A 24,386-nucleotide genomic window follows, 5' to 3' on the forward strand; every position below is an offset into this window, starting at 1 on the left:
ACACATACCTGCCAAATATAGAATAGCGTATGGATACATGTTGAGAAGTTGCTGCAGCCCTTTTTGGTTTTGACATTTTCCACGGAAGTAACAGAAACGGCACAGAGGATTTGAGTACTGAGTCACTATTCAGTTGCTAGATTTAAATTTGGAGCACTAACCATGAGGCAGAGCTGTTTAGTTTGTTAACAATCAGATTTTTTGTGAAAGCAGTGCTATGTTATTTTTACTTTACAGAGGAGACTCTGTTGAGGCCTCATATCTCGAGGGGAGAGAGCTGCAGATGGCCAACTCACAGCCATCTCTTGGTGAAAAGGCCAAGTTTTCCCTCGGCTTCACAGATGACTTGTAAGTGTATATATACCATACATGAGGTTTACACTGCTGATTTATGTTTTGTAATGTTGTCTCCGAAGTCTGTTGAAAACCACTTTAATGTTCACGTTGCTAGAATTATTTTGGAGCTGCTGATTTTTCTCTATAACTGACAGTACTTATTCAGTTCTGTATTATTTAAAGTAGTGCAGTCGATCATACTTAAAGTGTGAAGCCTCATTTTAATGCAATTTTGCTTTTCTATAAAGGAATTCCTATTGCTTGTGTCAGTCATAATGTCTAACTATAGTTACATATTTCTCCACCTTCGTCCTCCAAGTATTTTTTATTTGGTTCGAATTATTGACGTGTATGCCTGCATCACAGGGACAATGCGGATGACTTCATTGCAGCCCATCGTCTGTCAGACATGCTGGTGAAGATTAATCTGAATGAGAGTTCATCAAGAAACCAAGGGTCCTTGGTGGGGCTTTCTACCACACACTCAGTCCACGGTCGGCCCACAGAACTTGGAACAGGTAAAAGCTTTTGCTCCTGTATAGCTTTAAGGGTATAGCCCTGTTACCATACTACTCAGGAGTCAGTCAGTTGTGAAAGTTTACTTTCAGTTTTGCTTTGCATTACTACATGGGCTTACATTTGTTCTTTTTGATATAATGAAAAGCAACAATTTTCATTATCAGAATGAAGACACTAATAGCTTTTGTTTTTCTGTCTCCTCTGACAGAGCTCTCCACAGGGCTGCTGACGTTTGCACAGTTTGGACATAAAGATATTACAGATGCAAAGGTACCAATTTTGGTGGCTCTTTTCTACAGGTTGACAGGCTGTTGTACTTTTTTATCTTGCAGTAATGTAAAGACCCAGAATGGTTAGGCCATTCTCAGTCTATGCATTACTGCCTGGCCTGTATGTTTGGTGTATTTTACATGTGAGGAAAAAACAAGGGAAATCCTTTCAAACAATAGTTCCAGTGCAGAAATGCCTTTTATCTCCATCAAAACTGTGATGAATTACCTTGCAATATGTTTCCTTTTCCCTGGGCAATCCATACAGGTCCAGTCCTTACCAGCTACAGCTGAGGAGGACAATGTGCAGAGCGAGGGAGTGGACAGTGACCATTTCAGTGGCAGTAACTCAAGCTTCCTGGCAAATGAGAAGCTCATGTCTGTGGACAGCATGAACAGCGATATCACAGGTATGACTTACTTTCATGTTTCTTTTTTCTATTCCTGCATTGTCTTACATGCTTATTACACTTTGTACACTTTACACATCCTTTATATTTTATTTTCAGAGAATAATGTAGAACATGTGTTTGATTCCTAGATGATGACATTGATTCAAACAACCTGCCTGACGACAAGCTGGAGCTGTATTTCAATAAGCTGGTCCCTCCTGCAATGCAGAGAGGAAGAGTGGAAGGCCAGGAGATTCCTGCCACAGTAAGACTTTGCTCTTCTTTGAAACACTTTCCGCTTTATCTGCTTGTTCTTTTTTACCTAATTGGCATCAGTAATCCACAAGAAAACAGTTTAAATATAAGTAACTTTTCATTCAACTCTGATTCACTACAATGTGTTTGTTTCAGTGTCCCCATTAATATATTTGATTGTTCATAGGGACTATCAAGTGGTGCTGATGACCCATCAAACCCAAGTTCTACAGAACCAGAACAGTATAGACACCACTTCCTTGATGATTACAGTCAGGTGAGCAAATTTAATAATTAATGTGTTGTGTCCATGTGCTGCCTCCAGCACATACTATACATATAGAACTATGCATATATGAGCTTCCTGCTACTATACAGTTGTTTTCAATATCACCTCGAAAATAGGGGTTTGGCAAGAGACTCCTATTAATCTAACTTTGTTGATTCTAAACTTACACTCTTCTACTATTCTGTCAAACAACCACCCTGTAGATTTATCTTCCTTTTCTTTATGTTTATTGTTATGTCTTACTGTATCTTGTCTACCTTTTTGGTCAGGAGGACTTCCAGATGCCCAATGTCCGTCTGGCTGCTACAGGTATGGACTCTTGTCCAGCCAGTGATGAGGACACTGAGGATGAACTGGAGTCTGCCAGAAGGACCAGTAACGCAACCAGGACACGACTGCTGCCAAGCACCTCCAGACAACTGGTCAGGAATAGTAAACGATATTGTTATCAGATATTTTTTTAACACTCAAATGTAATTATCAATGTTGGCATCAGAAATACAGTATCGAATAGCGCCATTTTTTATCAATTTGTATTGTACAACAGAGTTTTGCTTTATTCAGTTCATGTTTTTATGTGTGAGTATATCTACTTGTTGGTACAGGTTGGAGAGAGTCATCGTCCCAGTTTCAGGCCAGGCTTAGAGGGAGGCAGTTCTGATGATGAAGCTTCCAGTGGTCGTGGTGGTTCATCTCTGTCTGGTATTGAATACAGGCGATCTGCCGAGGGACAAGTCATAAACCCTCCAGTCACAGGTGCAATATTCAACTTAGAGGATTGTCCTTCACTGCCTTATTACTTTTATTCTTCCAGGTTTCCTACTTTTATGATGTTTCTACATGAATGCCTTTTAAGGTTTGACGCATGCATTTAACAACAAGCTGTTTTTTGGTAGTTCAAGTGAACACTAACTTATTTTAGACAGATTTGTCAGTCAGTCTCCACAAATGTTTAGATGACCACTTCTTTGTTGTGTCATTGTGTAATTCAGGTGATGGAGGAGGTGGGGATGGAAGCAGTGGGAGTGAGGAAAGCGGAAACGACGGTGGAGTTTTAACCATCCCTCCCCAAACGGCTAATGTCCAAACAACCTATGATGTCCTTCGTGGGCTGGGGATTGTTGGTAGCAGTGCTGCTGGTGAATATGAGGATGGCGATGTGAATAATCAGCTTGGACATGGAAGGAACAGTCTCTCCAGACATACTGAGGTAAGAATGAGACTGACAAACACAGGTGTAACTAATAACATTGATAATGGCCGTATGTCCATTTTTACAATTTTAGATATTTTTTTGTGCATATTCGAGACTCCTTTTATATCCGGTGCGGCAAGCAAACAAGTTTTCAGGGAATTATTTATTTAAGTTGCTGTTTCACTACTGTTTAAAACTGTTGTATATAAAAAGTGGCTGCACACAACAGATTTTAAAGGAATTGTTATTTATTCCTAGATTTCTTTATTTGTTCTTTTTCGGTTATGACTGACAAAATAGATAATAAAAGACTGTTACATGGCAATGTTTCTCTGCAAGGTTTTACCTGAGCCAGGCCATACAACCATGTTAGCAATCATATTACATCCTTACAGGGTTAGTAGTTTAAACTAACTAAAGCTGTTAAAAGGGGAAAAAAAATCTTTTTTTTTAAACACGCTGATACCCAAAGCCCAGGTATCGGTATCGGGAAGGGAAAAATGGCATCGGAACATCTCTACTATTAAACACATTCCATTTTTATTTTTATTTATTTACTTTCACTTAACTTTTTTACTTTTACACATCTGAAGATCTGTTGATTGATTGATTGACATGATGTTTTGCAGATGGGTGACCGTTTGGGTCCTGTAGGAACAGGAGAGACCAGCTCCTCTTTGGGGGCATCAGGGGGACCCCAGAGGCTTTCTGCCGTTAACTGGAGCATGGTCCTGGACCGACAGGAGGCATTGGTGAGTTGCTCAGTATGAAACACCCACTGTTGCAAAAGTTGGTGATAAACAGTTTGTATAGTCTTATTATTATTATTATCATTATCATTACATCTTTTTTTCCACTTTATTAGTTTTTTTTTTGTCTTGCTTGTTCTGTTTTACATTTTTATCCATACCTCAGTCACTGTTGTTCTTTTCCCTCTGGCTATGACTCTTTAGTTGTTCTAACAGCCCTGCTGAGGGATTAATAAAGTCTTGTCTGTAGTTACATTTGAGGTGAAATATAACTTCTAAATAACATTTATGTTGAAATACAAAGTCATCTGGTGAGTCATAGTTTGTGAGTGTCTTTCATGCTGAGGATTATCAGTCCAATGTTTTTCATTATGCTGTAATAAAACCCTTTTATGCTTTTGCCACTTACATGATTTGAGTGAAAAATTGATGAACTTTTTGCATTAGGAAGAAGTTGATGTGAATCACCGCATAATGAGAATACGTGAATAAAGCAAAAGCTGCAAAGGCTAACATACTACTAAATAAAACGTCCTTTGAAACCTCTCTTACTGTGGTTCTGATTTGAATGCTAGGATGCCATGGAGAACACAGAGTCTGGGCAAACTGTTGACAGGCTGTTAGACTCGGTCTACCTAAAGAGTGGAGCAGGACTCAGGCGGCCTCAGAACTCAGCAAACCTGACTGCCTCCCACATTCAAGGCACCCAGGGGAGCTTCCATCTCTCCCAGGTGAAAAAAAGAGAATTCATATTTGAACATATTTCCATTCTTATGCAGCCTATATAACTTTGTCAACCAACACACCCCCAGGTTTTGCTCACAGAATGTGATGATGAGGATGATGATGAAGGAGTAGATGAGCCTGATGGTGCCAGGCCTTTCTTGGGCCTAAGAGGTGGTGATGTGACTGGTGCAGAGGCTTCAGGCAGTACCAGTGAAGATGACAACAATCCCCTCTCCACCTCCCTGGAAGCCAAGTACTTCTCCCAGAGCTTCCACCAGGAAGATTCAGATGATGGGTGGAACCATTGCCCAGATAACCTGGAGCTCGAGTTTCAACAAGGTACATTTACTGAGTTATTAGTACATGCTCAAATTTGACACACAGTGGTGCATTGTGTGGTGCATTGTGTGATACAAACAACATAGCTTGTCACTTCAGGTACCAGTGGCGTGGTGTACCAGAATGAAGATGGGCAGTGGGTGACAGACCTGGCATATTACTCCTCCTTTGAGAAAGTTGTTGATGGGAAGACCTCAGAGAATGTGGACCAGTTTCAGACTGAGGAGTTTGTTCCTTCTAGTACGTACCATGTCCACAGCTCTGTTGTAAACTATGAGATTGTTCTACTCTAGTATTTTTGTTTTTTCCAAATCACTGTGAATAAATAGAGGCCTTAGCCATTATTTCCTCCTTTGCAGGTGATGCTATGGAAAAGATAGTTAAGGATCAAGAGGAATTTGAGAAGGAGCACCAGTTCATCCAGGTATATAACTGTCCCCTTTTCCCCTTCTGTCAAGTAAACTGCTAGTACTAGCTTTGGTTGACCAGCAAGTGTCATCAGAGGACATTGTAGAATACCCAATGTTCATCTGTTTATCTGTCCCAACACACTAAATAACCAAAAAGTAATTTTGATGATATTATTTATTAGAGCCAAATTAACATAAACAAATGAATAAATGAATCTAAATTAATAAGGGAAAGCGCTAACCATACATTTTCAGTTACATTGTCTTTTGGAAAGCACAACCTTTTGTGGTTTATGTGAGTATTGCTCCCCGCACAGGAGGAGAAGATTGAACCAGTCAGCAGCAACAACACCTTTAACAGTGACTCATCTTGGAAGATCCCCATCGACAGCCAGATCCTGATGAGGGCTTCCCAGGTTGCCTCAGAGTTTAAGCAGGGAGACCAAAGCTACCTGCGACTGTCTTTGGGGCAGTTTTTTGAACAACGCTCTGAAGCCCTGGGATGCCTGGGCAGCATTGGTGTGGATGCGGTTAAACGGGTCAGTAAAACTGCTTTTGTAGTTGTTACAGAAGTTTAAAACATATTTTCTGTCAGTCGGTCTCATACATAGGCTATTGAGAGTTCAGTCATACATAAGGTCATAGAGGAGGGTGTACATTAACATTAATATGCAGCTGGTGTCTGATTGCTGATGAGGTCTCGCTGCCACAGTGTTTTTTCTGTTGGCTGGAGAGACAAAAATAACAGTTCTAAGGAAGATTGTGTTTCAGCTATTTTTTTTTTCAAGTCAAGTTGGGTTTGCAGTCACTTTTAAAGTCCCTCTGAGAGGGAATTGTAATATGTTTTAAAAGCTTGTTCTTTGTTTCTTTAGCCATCCTTTGGCTACATCATTACCTCTCCGGAGAAGAGGGAACCATTTGCCCTAATTCACCCCTCAGAGTTCTCGGTTAGAGATAACTTTCCTCACAGTGATGCCATGGAACTGAGTGAAGCAGATACAACTCTCAACCCAGGTGTGTTCTTTCGATTGCTGTGGCTCATATGGCAGTACCTGATCTTTTTTCCGTGTTTTGCTCATTTTGAAATGATTTGTACCAGGGGTCTGAAAGGCCCTGCTGCTGCATGGAATAGGCGCCTCCGTCAGTTTGTAATTGTAGCGCCTGTTGTTGAACTATTGATTTTTTTTTTTAATAAGAAAAACGACGATGGGCAACTAATGTAATCGGTGTATGCGCGACCACCGTGTCACACGGGGAACACCGACTACCACTGCAAGCCTATTGCAAAGTTTTTAAATAAGTAATTTAGAAGAAAAAAGATTTGTACTGTTAGTGTCTGGCAAGAAATAAAGTTCAAAGGTTTCAATAAGTTATATTAGGAAATACTGCACTTTCTTGTAGTACTTGGAACGCTGAAGTGGCCCTCCTATGAGATACTCCTTATTTGCTCTGTGTTTCTGTGACTGTTACTCATGATCTTCTCCTTGCAGAGGACTTGGACAAAACTCTTGAGGCACCAGGTGAAAGGATGTCACCAAAAGGTGATACTAATCCAGAACCATGTAAACAGGAGGTAAAGGGCTCTTTTTCATGGATTGATATTTGAATAACTCCATATGGGATTACATATACAGCTGCATGACTTTCTAACATAACATCTCCTCTTTAGGACCATACTGTTGGAGCTGCATTGCCCAACCACAGTGAGGGCTCTGGCTCTGAGTCAAGCTTGGGTAACCAGAGCTGTATGTCCCCCGACAATAATAGCAGCCATCTGATGTTGAGTATCAGCACGATTGCTTCAGCCATCGCTGATGCGTCCATTAGCACTGACCCATCACAGCTGGCTACCATGATCATGGAGCTGTCCAAGAGGAGCAGGGCGAGGAATCGACCTGCTGTCAACTACACAGAGGAGTCGCACTCCGTCGAACATGTAAGCTTTTATTTTTTCCCCAAAAAAATATTACTTTTATATTTAATAGTATGTATTTTGAGTTGGTTATTTCCACCCACTGCAAAATTGTGTGAATCTGTTCCCATTTCATTTTCTGGGGTTAGAACATAAACAGTAATCGAATATTTTAACCCAGGTCTCAGGAAGAGTCTAGACGAGGAAGTTTAGTCTTTGAATGCAGAAATCGAATAAAGCTTGACCGCAATTATATTGTGACAACTTTCCCTAAGAATGTTCATCTTAAAATAAACCTGACATAAAAAGCAACATGTTCTGCTCTAACCACAGGTCCTCCCTGAGCCATATCAGAGTGCCTTGTTGGACACGCTACAGAGCACCACCTGTGTTGGAGAGCTAAGTGCCTTTGACATGGAGAAATACCTGAAAAAGACTGATGTGTCAGACAGCAGTGATGCCTCTGTGGCACACACCACCTTTAACCTGACCAGCTGGGCTGACAACCTCAGCAATTCTCAAAGGAACCATCAGCCAGAATATCCTGAGGAACAGGGGAACTCAGCTCAGCGAATGGATAGTGAGACTCCACAGAAGCCCACAAGTACAAAAACTGAGGAGATAAACAGAAGAGGAGAGACGACATTAAATACTAACTCATCTGCACTGTCCCTTTTAAATACATTATCGGCAGGTCATAAGGCTGACTCAAAAAGAAGCTCTATTCCTCGTCCTTGTACATCCTTTAGCTCTGCCAGAAGGTCTGTAGGCTCAGATCGATCTTCTACTTTCAAGCCCCCTGCAGACAAAATGGGAGCATCGGATAACCATTCTTCTGTCACCAAGACTTGTGGTTCCTCAGGCAGGATGCTCACAGAAAATGGAGTGAAGCTTGGAGAACTGAACCCACAAGCCCCCAACACTACTAGGTCTTCCTTAGAAACATCACAAAAAAGTGATAAAAGCAAACCTGGCTTGACAAGAACCCCACCAAGGAATGGGCAGTCAGGCCTGTCTTGCCTTAAAGGTTCCTCCCCACAGACACAGTCGGGGAGGAGTGCAGGCCAGCAGCAGCAGGACAGACCCAGTAATTCTCCAGAGACAAAACCACCACCCAGGAATATCATGGCTGCTCCACTACCTTATAGCTCTATGGAGAAACATGTTGGCTACTCCCAGCCTCTACGAGACCCTTCGTCTGGTGAGTGAAACTGTAGAGATCAGTAGTCACCATATTGCTCTTGATAAGAAGTCATTGCCCCTGTGACTGTACTGATATGATGTGATGAATTCATATGTTGATGTTAACTTTGTTTCTCAGAACTGCTGAAAGGTTTTTCTGAGCCCTGTGTGGAGGAAACGCAGTGCAACTTCAGACCGTCCACCTCTCCAATTACTCACTCCTCTCCAAGTCAGACCTCCATTCCTAACGCTGATTGGTAATGTTTCACATCATGAGTCAAGTGTATTGAATCGATTATTTTAGTAATCGAATGATCTACCGATTATTCCTGCAATTAATCGAGTAATCGGACAAGCATGCGGAAATGTTTTCATTAAATTACTTTTGCTTCATTAAAGGGCTATAGTAATATACAGAGCAGAAAATAAGAGGTCTAAGGTCTCTTATAATGAACGAACAACTAATTGCCTCTTCCTTTAGAAAAATCTTATTATTTTTTTGGTAACATTGCAAAAAATGTCTGGGCAGAGTGTACTGAAACAGTTATCATAAAAAAATGTCTCAAGCTGACAAGACCCTGAGTCCTCCTGACATTCACATTCCACAAGCGTAGCTTTTTCTGACTGAGTTGGCTTCATGGCACTGGTAACCGTTTTTTTTAAAGAAAACATTTTCTACGATGCAAAAAAAATAAATAAATGAAAAACACAATATCGTTGAAAACTAAACCATTTAGTGCAATGCACTTCTGCCATATTACATTCTGGGTTTTAAAGAGGAAATAATTTTTTGAAATGCAAAAAACACAATATCATTACATTTAATGACATTTTATTTTCTCATAATGACTTGCCAGATTGACACCTGAACCTCCGCTCACGTTACACACAACATATCCATAACGGAAGCCTGTTGTGCAACAGAAATAACCAGCCGTGCTAAACATGGTGCGCTGTATAGTTCCCCTGGATTAAACGAAGCCTCAAGGGCAAAAAAACATTTTGATCATCAAATTATTCTTATTATTATTCAATTTACTTGAGTCATCGTTCAGCCCGTATAGTGATTATTATGAAATAACAATCATTTTGTGGCTTCAAGTTCTTCCCATGTTGTCTTATTTTCCTAGTATGGCGTCACCTGCGTCGTCCAGTGGAGGTCTGGCAGACAGACATCCATGTGTTGACCTCTCTCCTCAGTCTACCTGCTCAAGCCCTAGTCTCAGCAGGCTCACATACATCTCAATGAATGATGGTACTGTCATACCTACACCTGAGAGACAAAAGGTACGGTAGGACAAATTCAGGTAGGCTTAACGTTGTCTGCAAGAGCACAAAAAGTTCCTTTCTTGTTGCACGAGACATGGTCTGTGCTCTGTGAAGTTAATCTTGCATTGCCAGGTCACTATCATGGGGACATTATTTTTGAAATGTTGGAAATGTGCTCTTGCAGGGCTTCAGTTTGGCAGTAATGTTAATGTTGCAGGCCAAATAATACCATTTAATAGATATTAGCCCTTGAACTGTGAACCTTTTATTTTGAAGAGTACATGCTTTCAATGACTTAAAGAGATGAAAAGAAGTTCAGTTATGTTATTAGTGAAATGGTTCTAGTCCTGTATTAATCATGGCTGTTTTTTGTTGTCTCTGTTTTTTTGTCCTCCACAGAATAATTGTACTATGGCACTAAGTACCACCATCATCAGATTCAGTCCAACGCCACCTGTGGAACCAGATGCACTGTCTAACCTCGATATGCTTGGCCTTACCAAAAGTCTGGACATGATTCAACCGCAGCATTCTAAAAGTCTGGACCCACTACCAGTACAGCAGTGTAAAAGCTCAGAGCCCTCACGCAGTGGTTCAGCTCTGAGCTGTACTCGCAGTCAGAGTGAAAGTCACTACCACTGCCCTGGGGATCTTTCATCAGGTTGCAGAAACAGCAAGCACCTCTCTGACTCCAATGTAAGACAGCTAACTAAGGTGGACTCAGGCTATTGCAGTAATCTAAACATTCAGCAAGCTAACGGCACTGCAGCTCCTCAGAGCTCTCATCAGTGGGGAGCTGCTAGCTCAGTGTCATCGTCCGTGTATGCTGGTGGCCTTGGCCTGCCTCCGTCCTACTCATCAGAGGGACTTCACTATGTGCCTATCCCAAGCTTTAAGCCCCAGTGTGGCGGCTTGATTGACCTTCCCCACCAGGGAGATATGCAGTCCCTTCTCACTGGACGCTCGCTCTTCAACTCCCAGCTGGCCCATCAGTATTTGGGACCTGAAGCTCCATTACACCCTGCTGCTTATCATGTGGGAGCATCAGGAAACGGTCTCTTCAGTATGTCATCGACAGGCATGTCTTTTCTCTCTACTTTGAATGAGGAGCAGCTGTGTGTAAAATATATTGATAAATTAATATTTAGCTTCTTCTTGCATTTTTTCAGGCATACCCAACAGTGATCTCACGGTGAGACACATCCATCCCACATCAGGTCCTCTGGGGATTTCTGGGGCTGCTGGGTCCCATCATCTCCCTCAACCCCATCAGAGCCAGCAGGAAATGGGAATGATGGGAAAATCCTTCAGCCAATATGGTGCAGAGCCACTGATGGCAGGTGGGCTTGAGGAACTGAGATGTAGCCGTGGTTTCGGTGTTCATAAAAAAGTTAAATTATCCATTTTGATATACTGTTTACAGTATTGAAATTAGAAACAATGACTGTTTGAATGTAGTGAGATTAGACCATTCATTCATACTGTTGTTCTTTTGTTTGTATTATTTTTCATACCTAAACCAATCATTTGTTTTGGCAACAGTTTGTCATATATAGGAAGATAATCAATCTTGTGCATAGCAGAACATTGCAACAGGCAATTAAACTATGAATTTTTAATTGCTGAAATCCATTATAGTTTTCAAGTCTCATTGTCTTCACTCCAATTAGTACCTCCTCTTCTGCACTGAGGGGCAGCATTTCCCTGTACCAGCTTTCATCTTTCCACTATCATCCTCAGGCCAAGTGGTGGTGCCTGAAGAGTTGCGGTTCCCTCACTCCTGCTGTGTAGGCATTGCCTCACAGACCTCCCTCAGCCTCTTCAACCCCTCTGAGAGATGGCAGCAAGTGTCAATCAGGGTCACCAGCCTGGCTATTGATGGAGAGAAGGTGAGCAGAAAGCACAGTGTGACAAATTCCATACTCTGTCAAACATAATATTTTAAAAGAATCTTCAAAATTGTCCAAAAACCTTAAAATATTGTTTTGAAACAATGGGCTGCCTAAAAACTTTGTTGTCCTGGTTCAGTCAGAAATCTTATAATAATCAATGTTTGATGAATCCTATGGCTCGCTCATTTAATTATCACCTTTTGTTCTATCTTCAATGCCCATCCCTACAGGTGGACAGCTTGCCATACCAGTGGCTTATTGTGAAGAACAAGACGATCATTGGTCCAAAGACTACAGAGGACCAGAAGGTGATCTTCATCCCTCCACAAGCTGGTGTCTACCAGTTTGTCCTCAGTGTTTGCTCCTGGGCTGCATCTTCTGAGACTGAGGTTGCTGCCAGGGCCAGTATCTTTGCTAAAAGGGTGGTGCTGGTTGCCATAGCAGAGAATCCTGCACTAGAGGTGAGGGGCTCCAGTTGACAGATCACACTCTTAACCATATACACCGATCAGCCACAACATTACAACCATCTACTTAATGTTGTGAAGGTTCCCCTTGTGCAGCCAAAACAGCTCTGACCTGTCAAGACATGGACTAAAGACCTCTAAAGGCGTCCTGTGGTGTCTGGCATCAGGGCGTTTTATAGTGGATACTCTGGGTCCTGTATGTTGGGGGGTGGGGCCTCCATGGATCAGACCTTCTCCAGCACGTCTTACAGATGCTCGATCAGATTGGGATCTGGGGAATTTGGAGGCCCAGTCAACACCTTGGGCCCTTTATTGTGTTCCTCCAGCTGTTCCTGAGCAGTGTTTGCGGTGTGTCAGGGCACATTGTCCTGCTGGGGGGCCACTGCCATCAGGTAGTGTTGTTGTGATGAGGGGATGTACTTGGTCCACAATAGTGTTTGGATCGGGTGGTGCGTGTCAAGTGGCATTCACATGAATGCCAGCACCCAAGGTTTCCCAGCAGAACATTGCATTGTGATGAGATGATCAATGTTATTCACGTCACCTGTCAGCAGTTTTAATGTTGTGGCTGATCGGTGTATATATGTTTATATACAGTATGTATGTATGTATGTGTGTGTATATATGTGTATATATATAATCTAAATTATATATGTTGTATTGTATGTAAGACAGGATCTGAAGTTCATTTTGACTCTCAGGTTGAAGTAAGCAAATCTGGCTGTCTGGATTTTGGAGACCTTCCAGTAGGCAGCACCAAATCAATTCCTCTTAAACTGCTCAACAAGACTCATGCGACAGTGCCCATCCGGCTGGTCATCAGTGCAGTAAGTCAACATAGTACTTTTCTACCTATTCTTTGAGCACTTATTAACACAAGCACACACACACACACACACACACACACACACGCAGAACCACAACTGATACAGTGACCTCCAGTGGCAGCTTTGTGGTGCCTACATGTTACAACTCTGTAAGATTTAAACACATATATTTAAATGCAGCTAAGCAGCAAGGTTTCAGACACCACGTAATATTGCCCCTTGAAGATGATCAAGGTTTTAACCGCATCTAAAACGTTTTTAACCTAAGTGTTTTTTTATTAATATTTTTTTTTATGTAATTTAAAATTGGTCCTAAATCCAGTACAAAGGGGTCTTTATGTTTCTGCTCTAACTAAATTTGAGGCTGTTGTAGGGGGTAATGAAATTTCTTTTTTACAACTTAGCTTTTTGTCAGTCCTGCCAAACTGTGTGCATATTGTGTAGTAGGTAAGCATTTTGACATCGAATCATTGAATTTCACCAATTGTGCTGCAATACACATGTCTAACTGCTAGAGGCAGAAGCAATATACTAAACGTGTTGCCTGCAGAACCTAGAAGAGTTTGACCTATAAGTATGGGTGCAACAATACATTTAGCCCACGGTTTGATACGTACCTCTGTTTTGGATCATGGTTTCCGTCGGGTTTCGTACACATTCTTTGTGTGAGGAGGGAAAAAAAGCTACAATATTACTATCCAGAATTCTCTCTTTATTTTGTTTATAAGCAACAACAAAAATCATTTTACATTTCTGGTGTATTGTATGATGTCAAATAAATAAACCTATATGAAAATATTTTCAAAGTGCCAAAAAGTGCCTCTTGGACTTCGCTACTGGTATGACAAAAAGGCAAAGTAATTTCGAAAGTGAAAGTGCACTTTTATCCTTGCAGTTCACAGCTGGTAACCTATATATATAATCTGATAGAAACATGAATTTAAAAGTAGCAAGTGCTCGGTCTAGTTTAAGTAATTCAGTATATTCAGGATGTTAAGTGCAATATCCGTTATCCAGCTATTCTATTTTCATTTCATTCATTTCAACTGTGCGTGGTGAGTGCAAGGCTCTGTGTTTTAGCTAGTTCATCTTCTATGGCTTTGTGTCTTTATTAAGGTTGGGAATAACTTGGCTGCTGAAAAATGTATGAGAGGGCACACTATAACATGGATCAATTGTTTTTATTAGATGACGAAAACCCACATCTCTCTCACCACTGTAAAGGGCTGCAAGTCTTTAGCAATGAACGTCCCCACTGCTCCGGTGATTTTTTTTTCCTGAAATGATGGGATAGATTTGTTTGAAGGCATCGGAGAAAGAATGTTGTTTCACTGACGGCGTTACCTGCTGGGCTGTCCTACTACCACACAGATATTGCTGGATGGTGGTGGCTCAGATGTGTGCTCAGGTTTTAAGTGTTTCCACTCATGTAGCGACATGGGTCAAGCAGAGCTTGCAGACAGTTACTTTTCTGTCAACTGTTTTTTGTTCCCTCATCGTTGTATTCAGCACCAAAACCAAAATCTCCCCACACCAAAGATTTGACAGAAGACGGTGTTTTCTCAAACTGTTGCCTCTCCACCCTGCTCGCCATGCTGTCTGCCATGTTCACTGTATTCTATCCTACTCCAGCGTCATTACGTTATACTAACAGTGATTGGCCAATTACTCGTGGGGAGGGGTAATCTCTGGTAACACAGCAGCTCGCTCTCACTGCAGGACAGCGACACACAAACACACACACACACACACACACACACACACACACACACACACACACACACACACACAGTCAATTTAGAGAGAAATGCATGGGAAGTAGAAACACAAAATATAACTGCAAAACTGAAAAGCTGCGAGCCATAAGTGCGTATTGAACCGTGGATGGTGAATTTTTTGAGATTCATGGCACCCCTAATCATAGCGAGGGTAGATTGTCCACTAGTTAATCAATCTTGGATGACTTTGTTGTCTCAGACAGATAAAAAAAAACATGAAATAATAATATTAACATAAAATGATAAATAATTCTAAAATGTGTCACCAGATATACTTGGGTGGCAGTTAATATACATGGACAGCCTGCCCAAGTAAAGTTTATGTGTTGGAAACATGGTGTTTTCCTTATTCACTCATATAAATATTTCTGTTGCTACTCTAGAAATAACAGCTAGTTATATTTCAAAAATAAATAAACTCCAATACTGTTCTGAATTTAAAAAAAAAAAAGCAGTTAATTATTTTCTGGGGGAAAAATCAAACAAACGATAAGATAATGATTTTTGGCCACATACACATAAACATGAGCTGAAAATGTTTCGCCATGAGCTGGTACTTCAGGGTTTGGTAGATCTGCTTGCTTTGAGCATAATAAATAGTTTCTGAGCGGGGCAAATTTTACATCTCATCATCTGATCTCCAGAACGCTACAGCATGGCGATGCTTCACCTTCTCCAAGCACCCTGTTACCATGACATCTGAGGCAACACAGGAGGCTGGACCCATGACCCAGGTGTCCTCTCCTTCGGTGATGAATCACGTGATGCATGCCAGCTATGGAGAGGTTAGAAAAACATTACAACCTTATTCAGCATCTCTGCCACTTACACAGTTATTTAATGTTGTATGTTTTTGTGTCATATTTACTATAAAGCTTTCAACCAATGTTAATTTTAATTAATTTCTGGAAGAAAGGCAGAACCCATAATAACATATGGGTAATGGAGTTTCTCACATCCTTTATCACCTTTTTGAATGAAAAATAAAAAAATATTTAACAAAAAAAAGTTTTAAAATTTGTTTCTCTTCTTCTTTTTTAAAGAATCCACAGAGCTTCACGGTCTGGGTTCACTTCAAGGCTCCGCAAAAGTACACAGCTTCTTCAGGTAATCACCCTGGATTCAATACTTAATGACTCACACTTAAAGGATTTAACCGTTGGTATCATTCATGCTAAAGGCAATTCAGTGTGTTAACTATTAAATATGTCACCTAAGTTATCATAATCTACGAGACCTGAGGATTTAACATTTTCATTTTCCAGAGTAAATAAAATCAGTTATTTTCTGGTATCCCTGTATCATTGGTTGTGCTTGACAGGAGAGCTTGGGGTGGCAGATGAGTACAGTGCTCGGGTGGACATTGAAGTGGACTCCCCCGGTCGGACTCATGTGATAAGGAGTATTTCCCTCAGAGCCAGGTCTGGAACTGCAAGGGTCCATGCTCCTAAAGACCTGCAGGTACTCAAACTACCATTTTAATTTTTCTTTTCAGACTGATGATTTAGCTCTGCACACTGCTAGATTGCAAAGATGAGGAGTATTTCATAGTCTTCATAGCAACGACATTGTTCAGCTCATGTTGAATTGACCAGTTGAATGTAACTGTGTGCAAGTATGTGGACTGAGACTATTTTGACACATACGAATGGTTAGGGGTGAATGTACAATACAACAATACACCTGTTATTGATAATGTAAAAAGAATGTAGATTAAAAGAATGATCTAAGAGAAGCTCACATAGGGTATTTCTTGAATAAACAGTTACCAACACGGGACCGTTCAGCTAAACATATCAGACCACTTTAAACCATGGTAATTTTTGAAGTACGTGTAGGCACCTGGCCAGTCACTGAGAATGTGGATGTTAAACTCTTGAAAGTTAACCTGATGGGATTCTCAATTCCACTTTTACACACTGCATTTAATTTATGTAACAGTCTATCTACATTTCTGATTTTGTTTCATATAACATCTAAAAACTTTTCTTGGCCTTTTCTAGAGTTGGCAGTCAACTACTTTTTTGTGCCTCTTTTGACTAGACTGTCAGCCTGTCTGCTCCACTGGGTAAATCCAGTCAACAGATGCTGCCATTAAAGAATGCGGGGAACATTGACGTGCAGCTAAAACTCAAGGTAATTCTGACCTTTACTTTTCTTATTAGATCTGGGGTTTGGGTAAGCCTCTGTGACATTTTGGGCTCAGACTGTGGCACATACAGTTGGGATTCATTGATATTTGGCTCCTGTTTTTCTTGTTTTCTCTATTTTCACCTCCTTTCTGTCATCTTTCTTCCCTCCTCTTGTTCACTCTCTTACTAACTTTGTGTCTTGCTGTTCCTTTTTCAAGTCCCTCTCCTAGGTCTTCTCGTCTTTCTTCACTTTCCCCATGTTCTGCACTCCACCCCCCCACCTCCCAACATGTCTTGTCACTTGTCCCTATTCTTTCCCTCTTCTCGCGTAGAATCTGTCTCATTGCCTCTCTTTTATTCATGTTTATAGCACAGTGATGCTGAGGACAGTTTCTCTGTGACACCTGATGAACTGTCCCTGAGAGTGGGAGAGGAGCAAGGCATCATGGTTTCCTTCAAAGCACAGGGCAGCAGGAAATATCGAGAAAGGTATACAAATCTTCATTGCTTTCTCATGTACATTTCTAAATGGGAGTAGATAGATATTAGAGAAACCCAGTTAACACCACTAGATCATTGCTTTAATAACCTAAAGTTTTGACTATTTTAATGCTCATCCACATTTCTAACAGGATTATTGTAAGTAGGGGTGTCATGATATTCCAAATCCTTGATTCCATTTGATTATCGATTTTAAGCTCACAATTTGGTTAGATTCTTTATCTTTTTTTGTTTTTTTCTTTTAGCACAGATGGCTATGCTATTTTTAGACTATTCTAGGATCATTGGTTTTATGCCATGATAACTCGTTTTATTCTTATTTCAAAAGATCGTCTACATGAGTGTAGAGCTGAAACGATTACTCGAGTAACTCGAATAATTCGATTACAAAAAAATGGTCGTCACAAATTCTCTGCCTCGAGGCTTCATTTAATTCCTATCACCCGCGTTATGTGGCCTGCTTAGCTCAGGGATCATTTTTCCACACGGACTGTTATTGCGGACACACACCACTACGTTCAGAATTGAGTGGGCGCGATGGCGGAGAGCCAAGAAACCGTCCGTAAAAGACAGAGAAGGTCCAAAGTTTGGGATCATTTCACACTTAAAAAAGAGATAACAAAGTGCAATGTGTCTACTGCAATGCAGAACTGGCGTACCACAACAGCACGTCAACAATGATTCAACATCTGAACCGAAAGCATCCAGTTAACACCAGCTCACCAAGCGTCGCCGACACAAGCTAACGTAAACATTGATGTTAGCTAATTCAACGTAGCCTACCATCGCTAGTTAGAACGTATGGTATTTGTAGAGGCTGTAGCCTGATGTCGCTATGACTAGATATCATGTTAAGATGTGGAAACTAATTCGTGTTAAATTGCAAGAGATTAATAGCCTACACCAAATAACTCCTTTCCCCACACACGCACACACACACACACACACACACACACACACACACACACACACACACACACACGGCTCGTCTCGTCTCGTCTCTCTCACTCTCCCTCACGCACGTGTGCACACACAAGCAAACACACACCCTTACTCCTGGTGTTAGGAATAGTTGTGAGTGATATAATCTCCATTATTCGTTTGCGATGTACTACACTAAGGCCTTTTTGTCAAATTAAAATAATTTATTAACAATATAAATGTAACAATAACTTGATTCACCAGTCAATTGGAAACTTACTGTAAACAAAAGAAGTCATAGAGGGTACCTGCCATCTAGTGGCTCTGCGGAGATGTCCTGCCATATTTGTCATGTAACCTGTGGACGCCTCTGCTACACGCGCATAGCAAACAGACGGTAGTGTGGTGAAAGTGACTACAGTGTAGTCTGACATGCTGTGTGTGTTTTTGTTTTGTGTTTTCCCCTCTTGGCACGCCTGCCAGACATGACACTGGGGGCGTGGTTCAATCCTCAATTCCACCTTTGATTTCAAAGATTGAGATCTTGACGTCATTTCGATCGATATCTGACTCAAGATCATGACACCCCTAATTGTAAGATTGCATGTGACTAAACAGACTATTTTTAATGTAATGCACTGTGCTTGCTCTGATGTAATCCTCTTCACCAGGTCGTAATTTTGATGAAGCCTTCATAAGTAATAGTCTTGGGATGTGTCCTTGAATAACCCAAAACCTGTCACATGTTCAGTGGACATCACAACTCCCTGATTGGGACTAACTTGCTTGCTGTGTTACAGCCTTCTCACCATCCTGGTGCTGCCATCAGGTCCTCAGTATGAGGTATCCCTAAAAGGAGAAATTGTCCCAGAAGACTCTGGGAATCCTGCCAATCCCTCTGCTGCTGTCTGTGGTGCTGGTGTGGCCACTGACATTCCACCAATTCTGTCTAATAAACAGTTCGTAGCCTGGGGAGGGGTCACTCTGGGACGAGCTATGTAAGCAACTTTTCAGTTTTTCATTAATTTCACTATTACTTGGTTACAGAAAAAACACTTTATAAGTATCAATTATTCATTGGAAACTAATCAATAAAAAACTCAAGGCCCAGTGGTCCACCTTATTATATTGAGGCTTGTATAATGTTATTCATGAAAAGGGCCAGAGGGCGTCTACAGGGAGTGTGATTCCTCAGAAGCTGTTTGAACATAATGCACAATTTATTTACACTCATTGAAGAGAGATAAAGTGCAGACAGCAGTAAGAAAGCTGAATCGCCTATAGGATGGATGTATTCTTTAAAAAGGTTTAACTGGGTCCGGGTTAGACTTTGAATTGCTACACAAATGAGGACATTTAGATAATGAATCTGAATCTCAAACCAAAGTTTCTCACTGTCAGTTTGATGCTTCTGCACATTAACTGTTATCTCAGAACCAACAGCTGCCATTGTTTTTCAGCCAACAGAAGCTGGTTCTCCGGAACAACTCGACCAATGCCACACAGCAGCTGCGGCTGCTTATTCGTGGTCAAGACCAGGACTGTTTTCAGGTAGATTTTGATATATGCATATTTCTATACTGAACAAGAATGAGATGTTAGAGTATCCTCACATCCTGTGTTTGTGTTTTGATATCCCGCTTAGAATTACCTGCAGGGTTTGTTTTCATTTCTAGAGTGTCTTTTATGTTAATCAGTGATCCACTTTGTGACCAAAGATGGTTTTACTTTATATGATTTTTCACTGTACAACCAGACAGGGAAGAGGCCTAAGATTAATACATCAGTGTGCCATTTTTAAGGAGTTCTTCACTGATTTAGCATTGTACTTCAGGAGAACCAGAAATATTATCTTTTTTTTATTCAATGCATTCTTCTATTCATCTTTCTTGCCAAAACATGGTGCTCACATTACCCCTAATCACAGTAGCCTCACTTGAGGCAATTTTTCAGACTTTGAGCAGCTCCCTGTGGAGCCAGAAAGGGCTACAGTATATACAACTTCTTCCACAAATGCATAGTACTCCCCAATAGCTGTAAACAGACTTTCATGTGTTAAAGGAGTTCCCCTTTAAAGCTCGTCTGTCAAGGTTCTCAATAATCCCAGTCATGGTATACCTAAGTGCTAAATAAAGGCAACTTGATTTGCTTGAGTTTCTTGAAAATATTTCACCTCCTACCCAAAAAGCTTCTTCAGTTCCAACAGACTTGCTCACAACCCCACAAATGATAAATTGCCACAGGCTCCCCACCAGTCCGTTAGAGCTAAAGAGGCCTTTCATATGAGAGGTGAAATGTCTTCAATAAACCTCAAGCAAGACCAGCTGCCTTCGTTTAGCACTGACATACCCTTAAAAGGTTAACAGTTTTTGACCCTTTATTCTGACATTCTGACATTTTTACCTTATTAAACAGATATGAAACATGAAACATAGATAATTTGACTAATTACATAAGGAATGTCTACACTGTTCAAATGTGAAGTGTATAAACTTGTTTTTTCCTCAGCTCCAGAGTATGTTCAGTCCTGAGGAGCGTCTGACCCGACATGGGGAGCTGTCAATTCGTCCCAGAGAGGACGTGACCGTCCACCTACTCTTTGCTCCCACCAGGGTGGCCTGCATGTTGGCCAAGCTGGAGATCAAACAGTCTGGAGTCCGACCTTCACAGCCAGGGGTCAAATTCACTGTGAGGATGTGACATTTTTGGTCCTGCCTTGCTCTCTGGATTCTTTGTCTGTAGTCATCACTTTGCATTTCTCTCTTATATCTATACATCCTCCCTCTTTTTTCCAGCTTATTTTCATCACCACCTCTTTGCTATGTTTTCTTTTTTTCATATAGAAAGACTTGGGCTATACTTTAATTTGGCTCCTATATTTCCCACCCTCAGATTCCACTGTCGGGCTACGGTGGGACAAGCAACATAATCCTGGAAGACCAGAGGAAACAGGCAGACGGCTATGTGGCGAAAATGACTGACATCGCTGTCGGTTGCGTCAGCAAAGTTTGTCTGTGCGTGAGGAACACAGGCTCCAGAGCAGCTTTCATCAAAGCCATGGCCTTCTCTGATGTACAGACACGATCAGTAATGGAACAGTCTGTCATCAGCCTCGCGCCGTCACAGTTTGTACTGAAGGAAAGGACACAAGAGGTAGGAGAGAAGATACAACTAACAGTAGTCATACTCTAGTGCGGGAAATACAATATTGCTGCAAAAAGATTTCTTCAAGTGCTACACAAGACACTAGAATTAATGATAAGCAGTAATACACAGGAAGAGTAGAAAATGTGAATTAAATGTTAATCATTTGTTTTCAGGTGATCACTGTGCTTATAAAGTCCACCCAAAGAGAACAAAACCTGTGTCAGTCTGTCAATGCACTGCTGGCTACTGTCTGTCTGTTTTGTGGAGATGAGGTGTCCAGGCAGCAGTATAGGAGGTGAGACCTTCCAACACTCAGTTTAGTTTATTTGTTTTTAAGTAGTTAGTTAGGAGATATTGGAATTACTAGCGGACAGTTGATACTTAAGTTGATCTGAGCTGTCCTCAGGTCAACTTAAGTATCCTGTTCAAAAAAATAATGTGAATCTCTCTGGACTGAAGTGATTGTTTTAATGTCCCTTTGCTTCAGCATGAAAGTACTGATCTGTTCAGTACAAATGTAGACTAACTTCACTGCTTAGTGAAGTTCTTATGTTTCAGAAGAAAACGGAATACACTTGTAGACATATTTTATAAATGCGTACAGTAAGAATAATACAAAGGAAACTGTTGACATGTATTAATTGGAGCAGTATTTCCTTTATTTTCATGTATTTCCATGATAAGATCTAAAAGACAAAGTGTCTATGTAAAGCTTTGTTGTGCACAAAGAGGTATTTGTGTGATGCTGCTGCTAACAGATCTACAGATCTGTGAGCTGGGATATAGTTGTTTCATTAAAAGTGCTGATAAAGTCTAATTCTAGATCTAATTCCAGATGGTTCTGCTTTTGTGAGAAAGACATTTTTTTCCTCCTACAGCGTGTTTGTGTTTTGTTCTTTCAGATTGCTTCAGAGTAAACCAGAGGCTTTGAGGAGAGCTCTGTCTGAGAACAGTCTGCTGAAAAACATCAACTTTAATGAGAAGTTCCTGGGCGAAGAAACTATTACAGAGCGTAAGATGTCATTATAATAATAATTTATTGTTATTATTATAATAATTATTATTACTTTGTCTCTTCTTTAAAAAAAAAATTAACTGAAATTGGCCTTTCACTCAATAATATTAAAAGTAATGATCTGCAATGTTATCACATTTAATTTTGCTGCTGTATTGCATATTAATTCGTGAAGAGTGACTTTTACCCGGAAGTTAGTTCATGAACGCTTCTATATCTTATGCGTAAACTGAAGTAGGCCTTAGCAGCAAGTCACCGTTGTATAAAGGTACAGAAAAAATAATCAAAATAACAGATTGAATTTTAAAGGGTTGTCGGAATTACATGTCTCAAATTTTGGTTGGTCTGACTAATTATTAACTTTTTTCTGTAGCCTACGACCTGCCCCCACGTCCCAATGAAGCTCACATCTTCTATGGAAACATGAGCAAGATAGTGGTGTCATTGCTGGGAAGTACAAAGAGCTCAGTCTGTGAGCAGAGCGACCACACTGAAATGCTGTTGCCCTCTGCAAGACACTGTTCAGACACAGACAGGTACCAACAGAAACATTTCTAGTATATTGTAATACAATAGGACCTGCTTCAACCTTCTGAATTGACAATACAACAAATCCATTTAACACAAAGGCAGGGATGCAGAAATAAAGTGCTTTATAGTGTTCAGTACTGTAGTTGCATTTCAGTTTTACATTAAAAATATATGGGGAAATACATGGTAATTCTACTTAATACCACAATCTCATTTTGTAAAAGAAGCACTGGGTACAGAAGTACTGGGTCTTTACATTTTTCATGGATGAGATCCTCAGTTGTCTGTGTTCAATTACAGAAAGCACTATAGTCGTAAAAGAGCTGCAAAACACAATGTACAGTTTAATGTTTTTGTGTAATTTCCAGTGTTTCGCCAAATGGCAATGTGACTCTGGACGTGTTGCCGGTAAAAGGTCCCCAAGGTCCAGCACTGAGAGTGACAGAGGCCTCCTTAAAGGTACCATATGCGCTCTTTAATAGCTTGAATGAGTTCTTGTGATGAGAGAAGTGTTGACTAGGTTAGTGTTGTTTCAGTTGGATATGATGAAAATTGTCATAAAAAACAATTCTTGTTTTAAATGCAGAATGTCTCTTTGTCCCTCAGGCCTCAGAGCCATTACACCAGCAGTCCTGGACCATCCATCCACAACAACTTGTCCTTACAGCTCCCACCATCAGTAAGTAGACTATATTTTCAACTTTCATCACCTTAGCTTTGAATTCCAACCCCCCAATAAGCATGGCTGGTAAGGCAGTCACCTCTAAAACCATAGGTGAATGACTCTGCAATGACGTCTGACACCATTTGTTGTTCTTGTCATTGTTTTAGATGGTGCAGCTACCACCAGTCAGGTTCAGATTCGGAACAACACATCCAGAGAGTTGAGCTTCGATTTGTCCTGGCCTGCTCACTGCTTGACCATCACCCCTCAGCATGGAGTTATCGAGCCTCAGTAAGAATAAACAGTTACATTTATTGGCTGAGATAAAGTTGAGTATTTGGGGTTAGAATTGTACCTCATGATGTTTCCTGCATGTATTTATGTGTTTCCTTGTTTTATTTACATTCACCACACTGTAGGTGAGTATACCATGTCAATAGGGTTCCCACAGGCCCTTGAAATCCTTGAAAGTTTGTGAATTAGAGAGGAAAAAGATCACGCTTTAACAGTTTTTGAAAATAGACATGGCTCTATCTGAGACGGTGAGGGAACACATTTCGTGTAGGCTGAAAGACGTGTAGGCAATCTGCTTTACTACTGACATTTGGACCTCTGATGTGTCTGTAATTTGACAAGTCTGCACACTGGGTGGACACAGTATTGTCTTCA

General features: G+C 40.8%; 1 protein-coding gene across 1 annotated transcript in view; it reads left to right on the plus strand.

Moving 5' to 3' along the window:
• cep192 (centrosomal protein 192) overlaps window positions 1–24,386 on the plus strand; it is a 39,036-nt gene that overhangs the window by 1,221 nt on the left and 13,429 nt on the right. The window contains exons 3-43 of the mRNA XM_084358598.1: window positions 238–348; window positions 703–854; window positions 1,064–1,125; window positions 1,393–1,534; window positions 1,666–1,781; window positions 1,959–2,048; window positions 2,330–2,482; window positions 2,666–2,816; window positions 3,053–3,270; window positions 3,885–4,007; window positions 4,580–4,735; window positions 4,817–5,069; window positions 5,169–5,309; window positions 5,429–5,493; window positions 5,797–6,018; window positions 6,352–6,493; window positions 6,970–7,052; window positions 7,149–7,415; window positions 7,725–8,592; window positions 8,713–8,830; window positions 9,704–9,860; window positions 10,242–10,905; window positions 11,012–11,182; window positions 11,583–11,731; window positions 11,965–12,195; window positions 12,903–13,028; window positions 15,451–15,591; window positions 15,850–15,913; window positions 16,128–16,267; window positions 16,850–16,942; window positions 17,309–17,427; window positions 19,161–19,358; window positions 19,821–19,911; window positions 20,869–21,048; window positions 21,253–21,513; window positions 21,681–21,802; window positions 22,410–22,519; window positions 22,896–23,058; window positions 23,422–23,512; window positions 23,660–23,732; window positions 23,885–24,008. Coding sequence (XP_084214724.1) covers window positions 238–348; window positions 703–854; window positions 1,064–1,125; window positions 1,393–1,534; window positions 1,666–1,781; window positions 1,959–2,048; window positions 2,330–2,482; window positions 2,666–2,816; window positions 3,053–3,270; window positions 3,885–4,007; window positions 4,580–4,735; window positions 4,817–5,069; window positions 5,169–5,309; window positions 5,429–5,493; window positions 5,797–6,018; window positions 6,352–6,493; window positions 6,970–7,052; window positions 7,149–7,415; window positions 7,725–8,592; window positions 8,713–8,830; window positions 9,704–9,860; window positions 10,242–10,905; window positions 11,012–11,182; window positions 11,583–11,731; window positions 11,965–12,195; window positions 12,903–13,028; window positions 15,451–15,591; window positions 15,850–15,913; window positions 16,128–16,267; window positions 16,850–16,942; window positions 17,309–17,427; window positions 19,161–19,358; window positions 19,821–19,911; window positions 20,869–21,048; window positions 21,253–21,513; window positions 21,681–21,802; window positions 22,410–22,519; window positions 22,896–23,058; window positions 23,422–23,512; window positions 23,660–23,732; window positions 23,885–24,008 — 7,101 coding nt within the window. The remainder of the gene's footprint in view (window positions 1–237; window positions 349–702; window positions 855–1,063; window positions 1,126–1,392; window positions 1,535–1,665; window positions 1,782–1,958; window positions 2,049–2,329; window positions 2,483–2,665; window positions 2,817–3,052; window positions 3,271–3,884; window positions 4,008–4,579; window positions 4,736–4,816; window positions 5,070–5,168; window positions 5,310–5,428; window positions 5,494–5,796; window positions 6,019–6,351; window positions 6,494–6,969; window positions 7,053–7,148; window positions 7,416–7,724; window positions 8,593–8,712; window positions 8,831–9,703; window positions 9,861–10,241; window positions 10,906–11,011; window positions 11,183–11,582; window positions 11,732–11,964; window positions 12,196–12,902; window positions 13,029–15,450; window positions 15,592–15,849; window positions 15,914–16,127; window positions 16,268–16,849; window positions 16,943–17,308; window positions 17,428–19,160; window positions 19,359–19,820; window positions 19,912–20,868; window positions 21,049–21,252; window positions 21,514–21,680; window positions 21,803–22,409; window positions 22,520–22,895; window positions 23,059–23,421; window positions 23,513–23,659; window positions 23,733–23,884; window positions 24,009–24,386) is intronic.

The sequence above is a fragment of the Pagrus pagrus genome (assembly GCF_965226575.1).
Source record: "Pagrus pagrus genome assembly, chromosome: 7".
Classification (NCBI taxonomy): Eukaryota; Metazoa; Chordata; class Actinopteri; order Spariformes; family Sparidae; genus Pagrus; species Pagrus pagrus.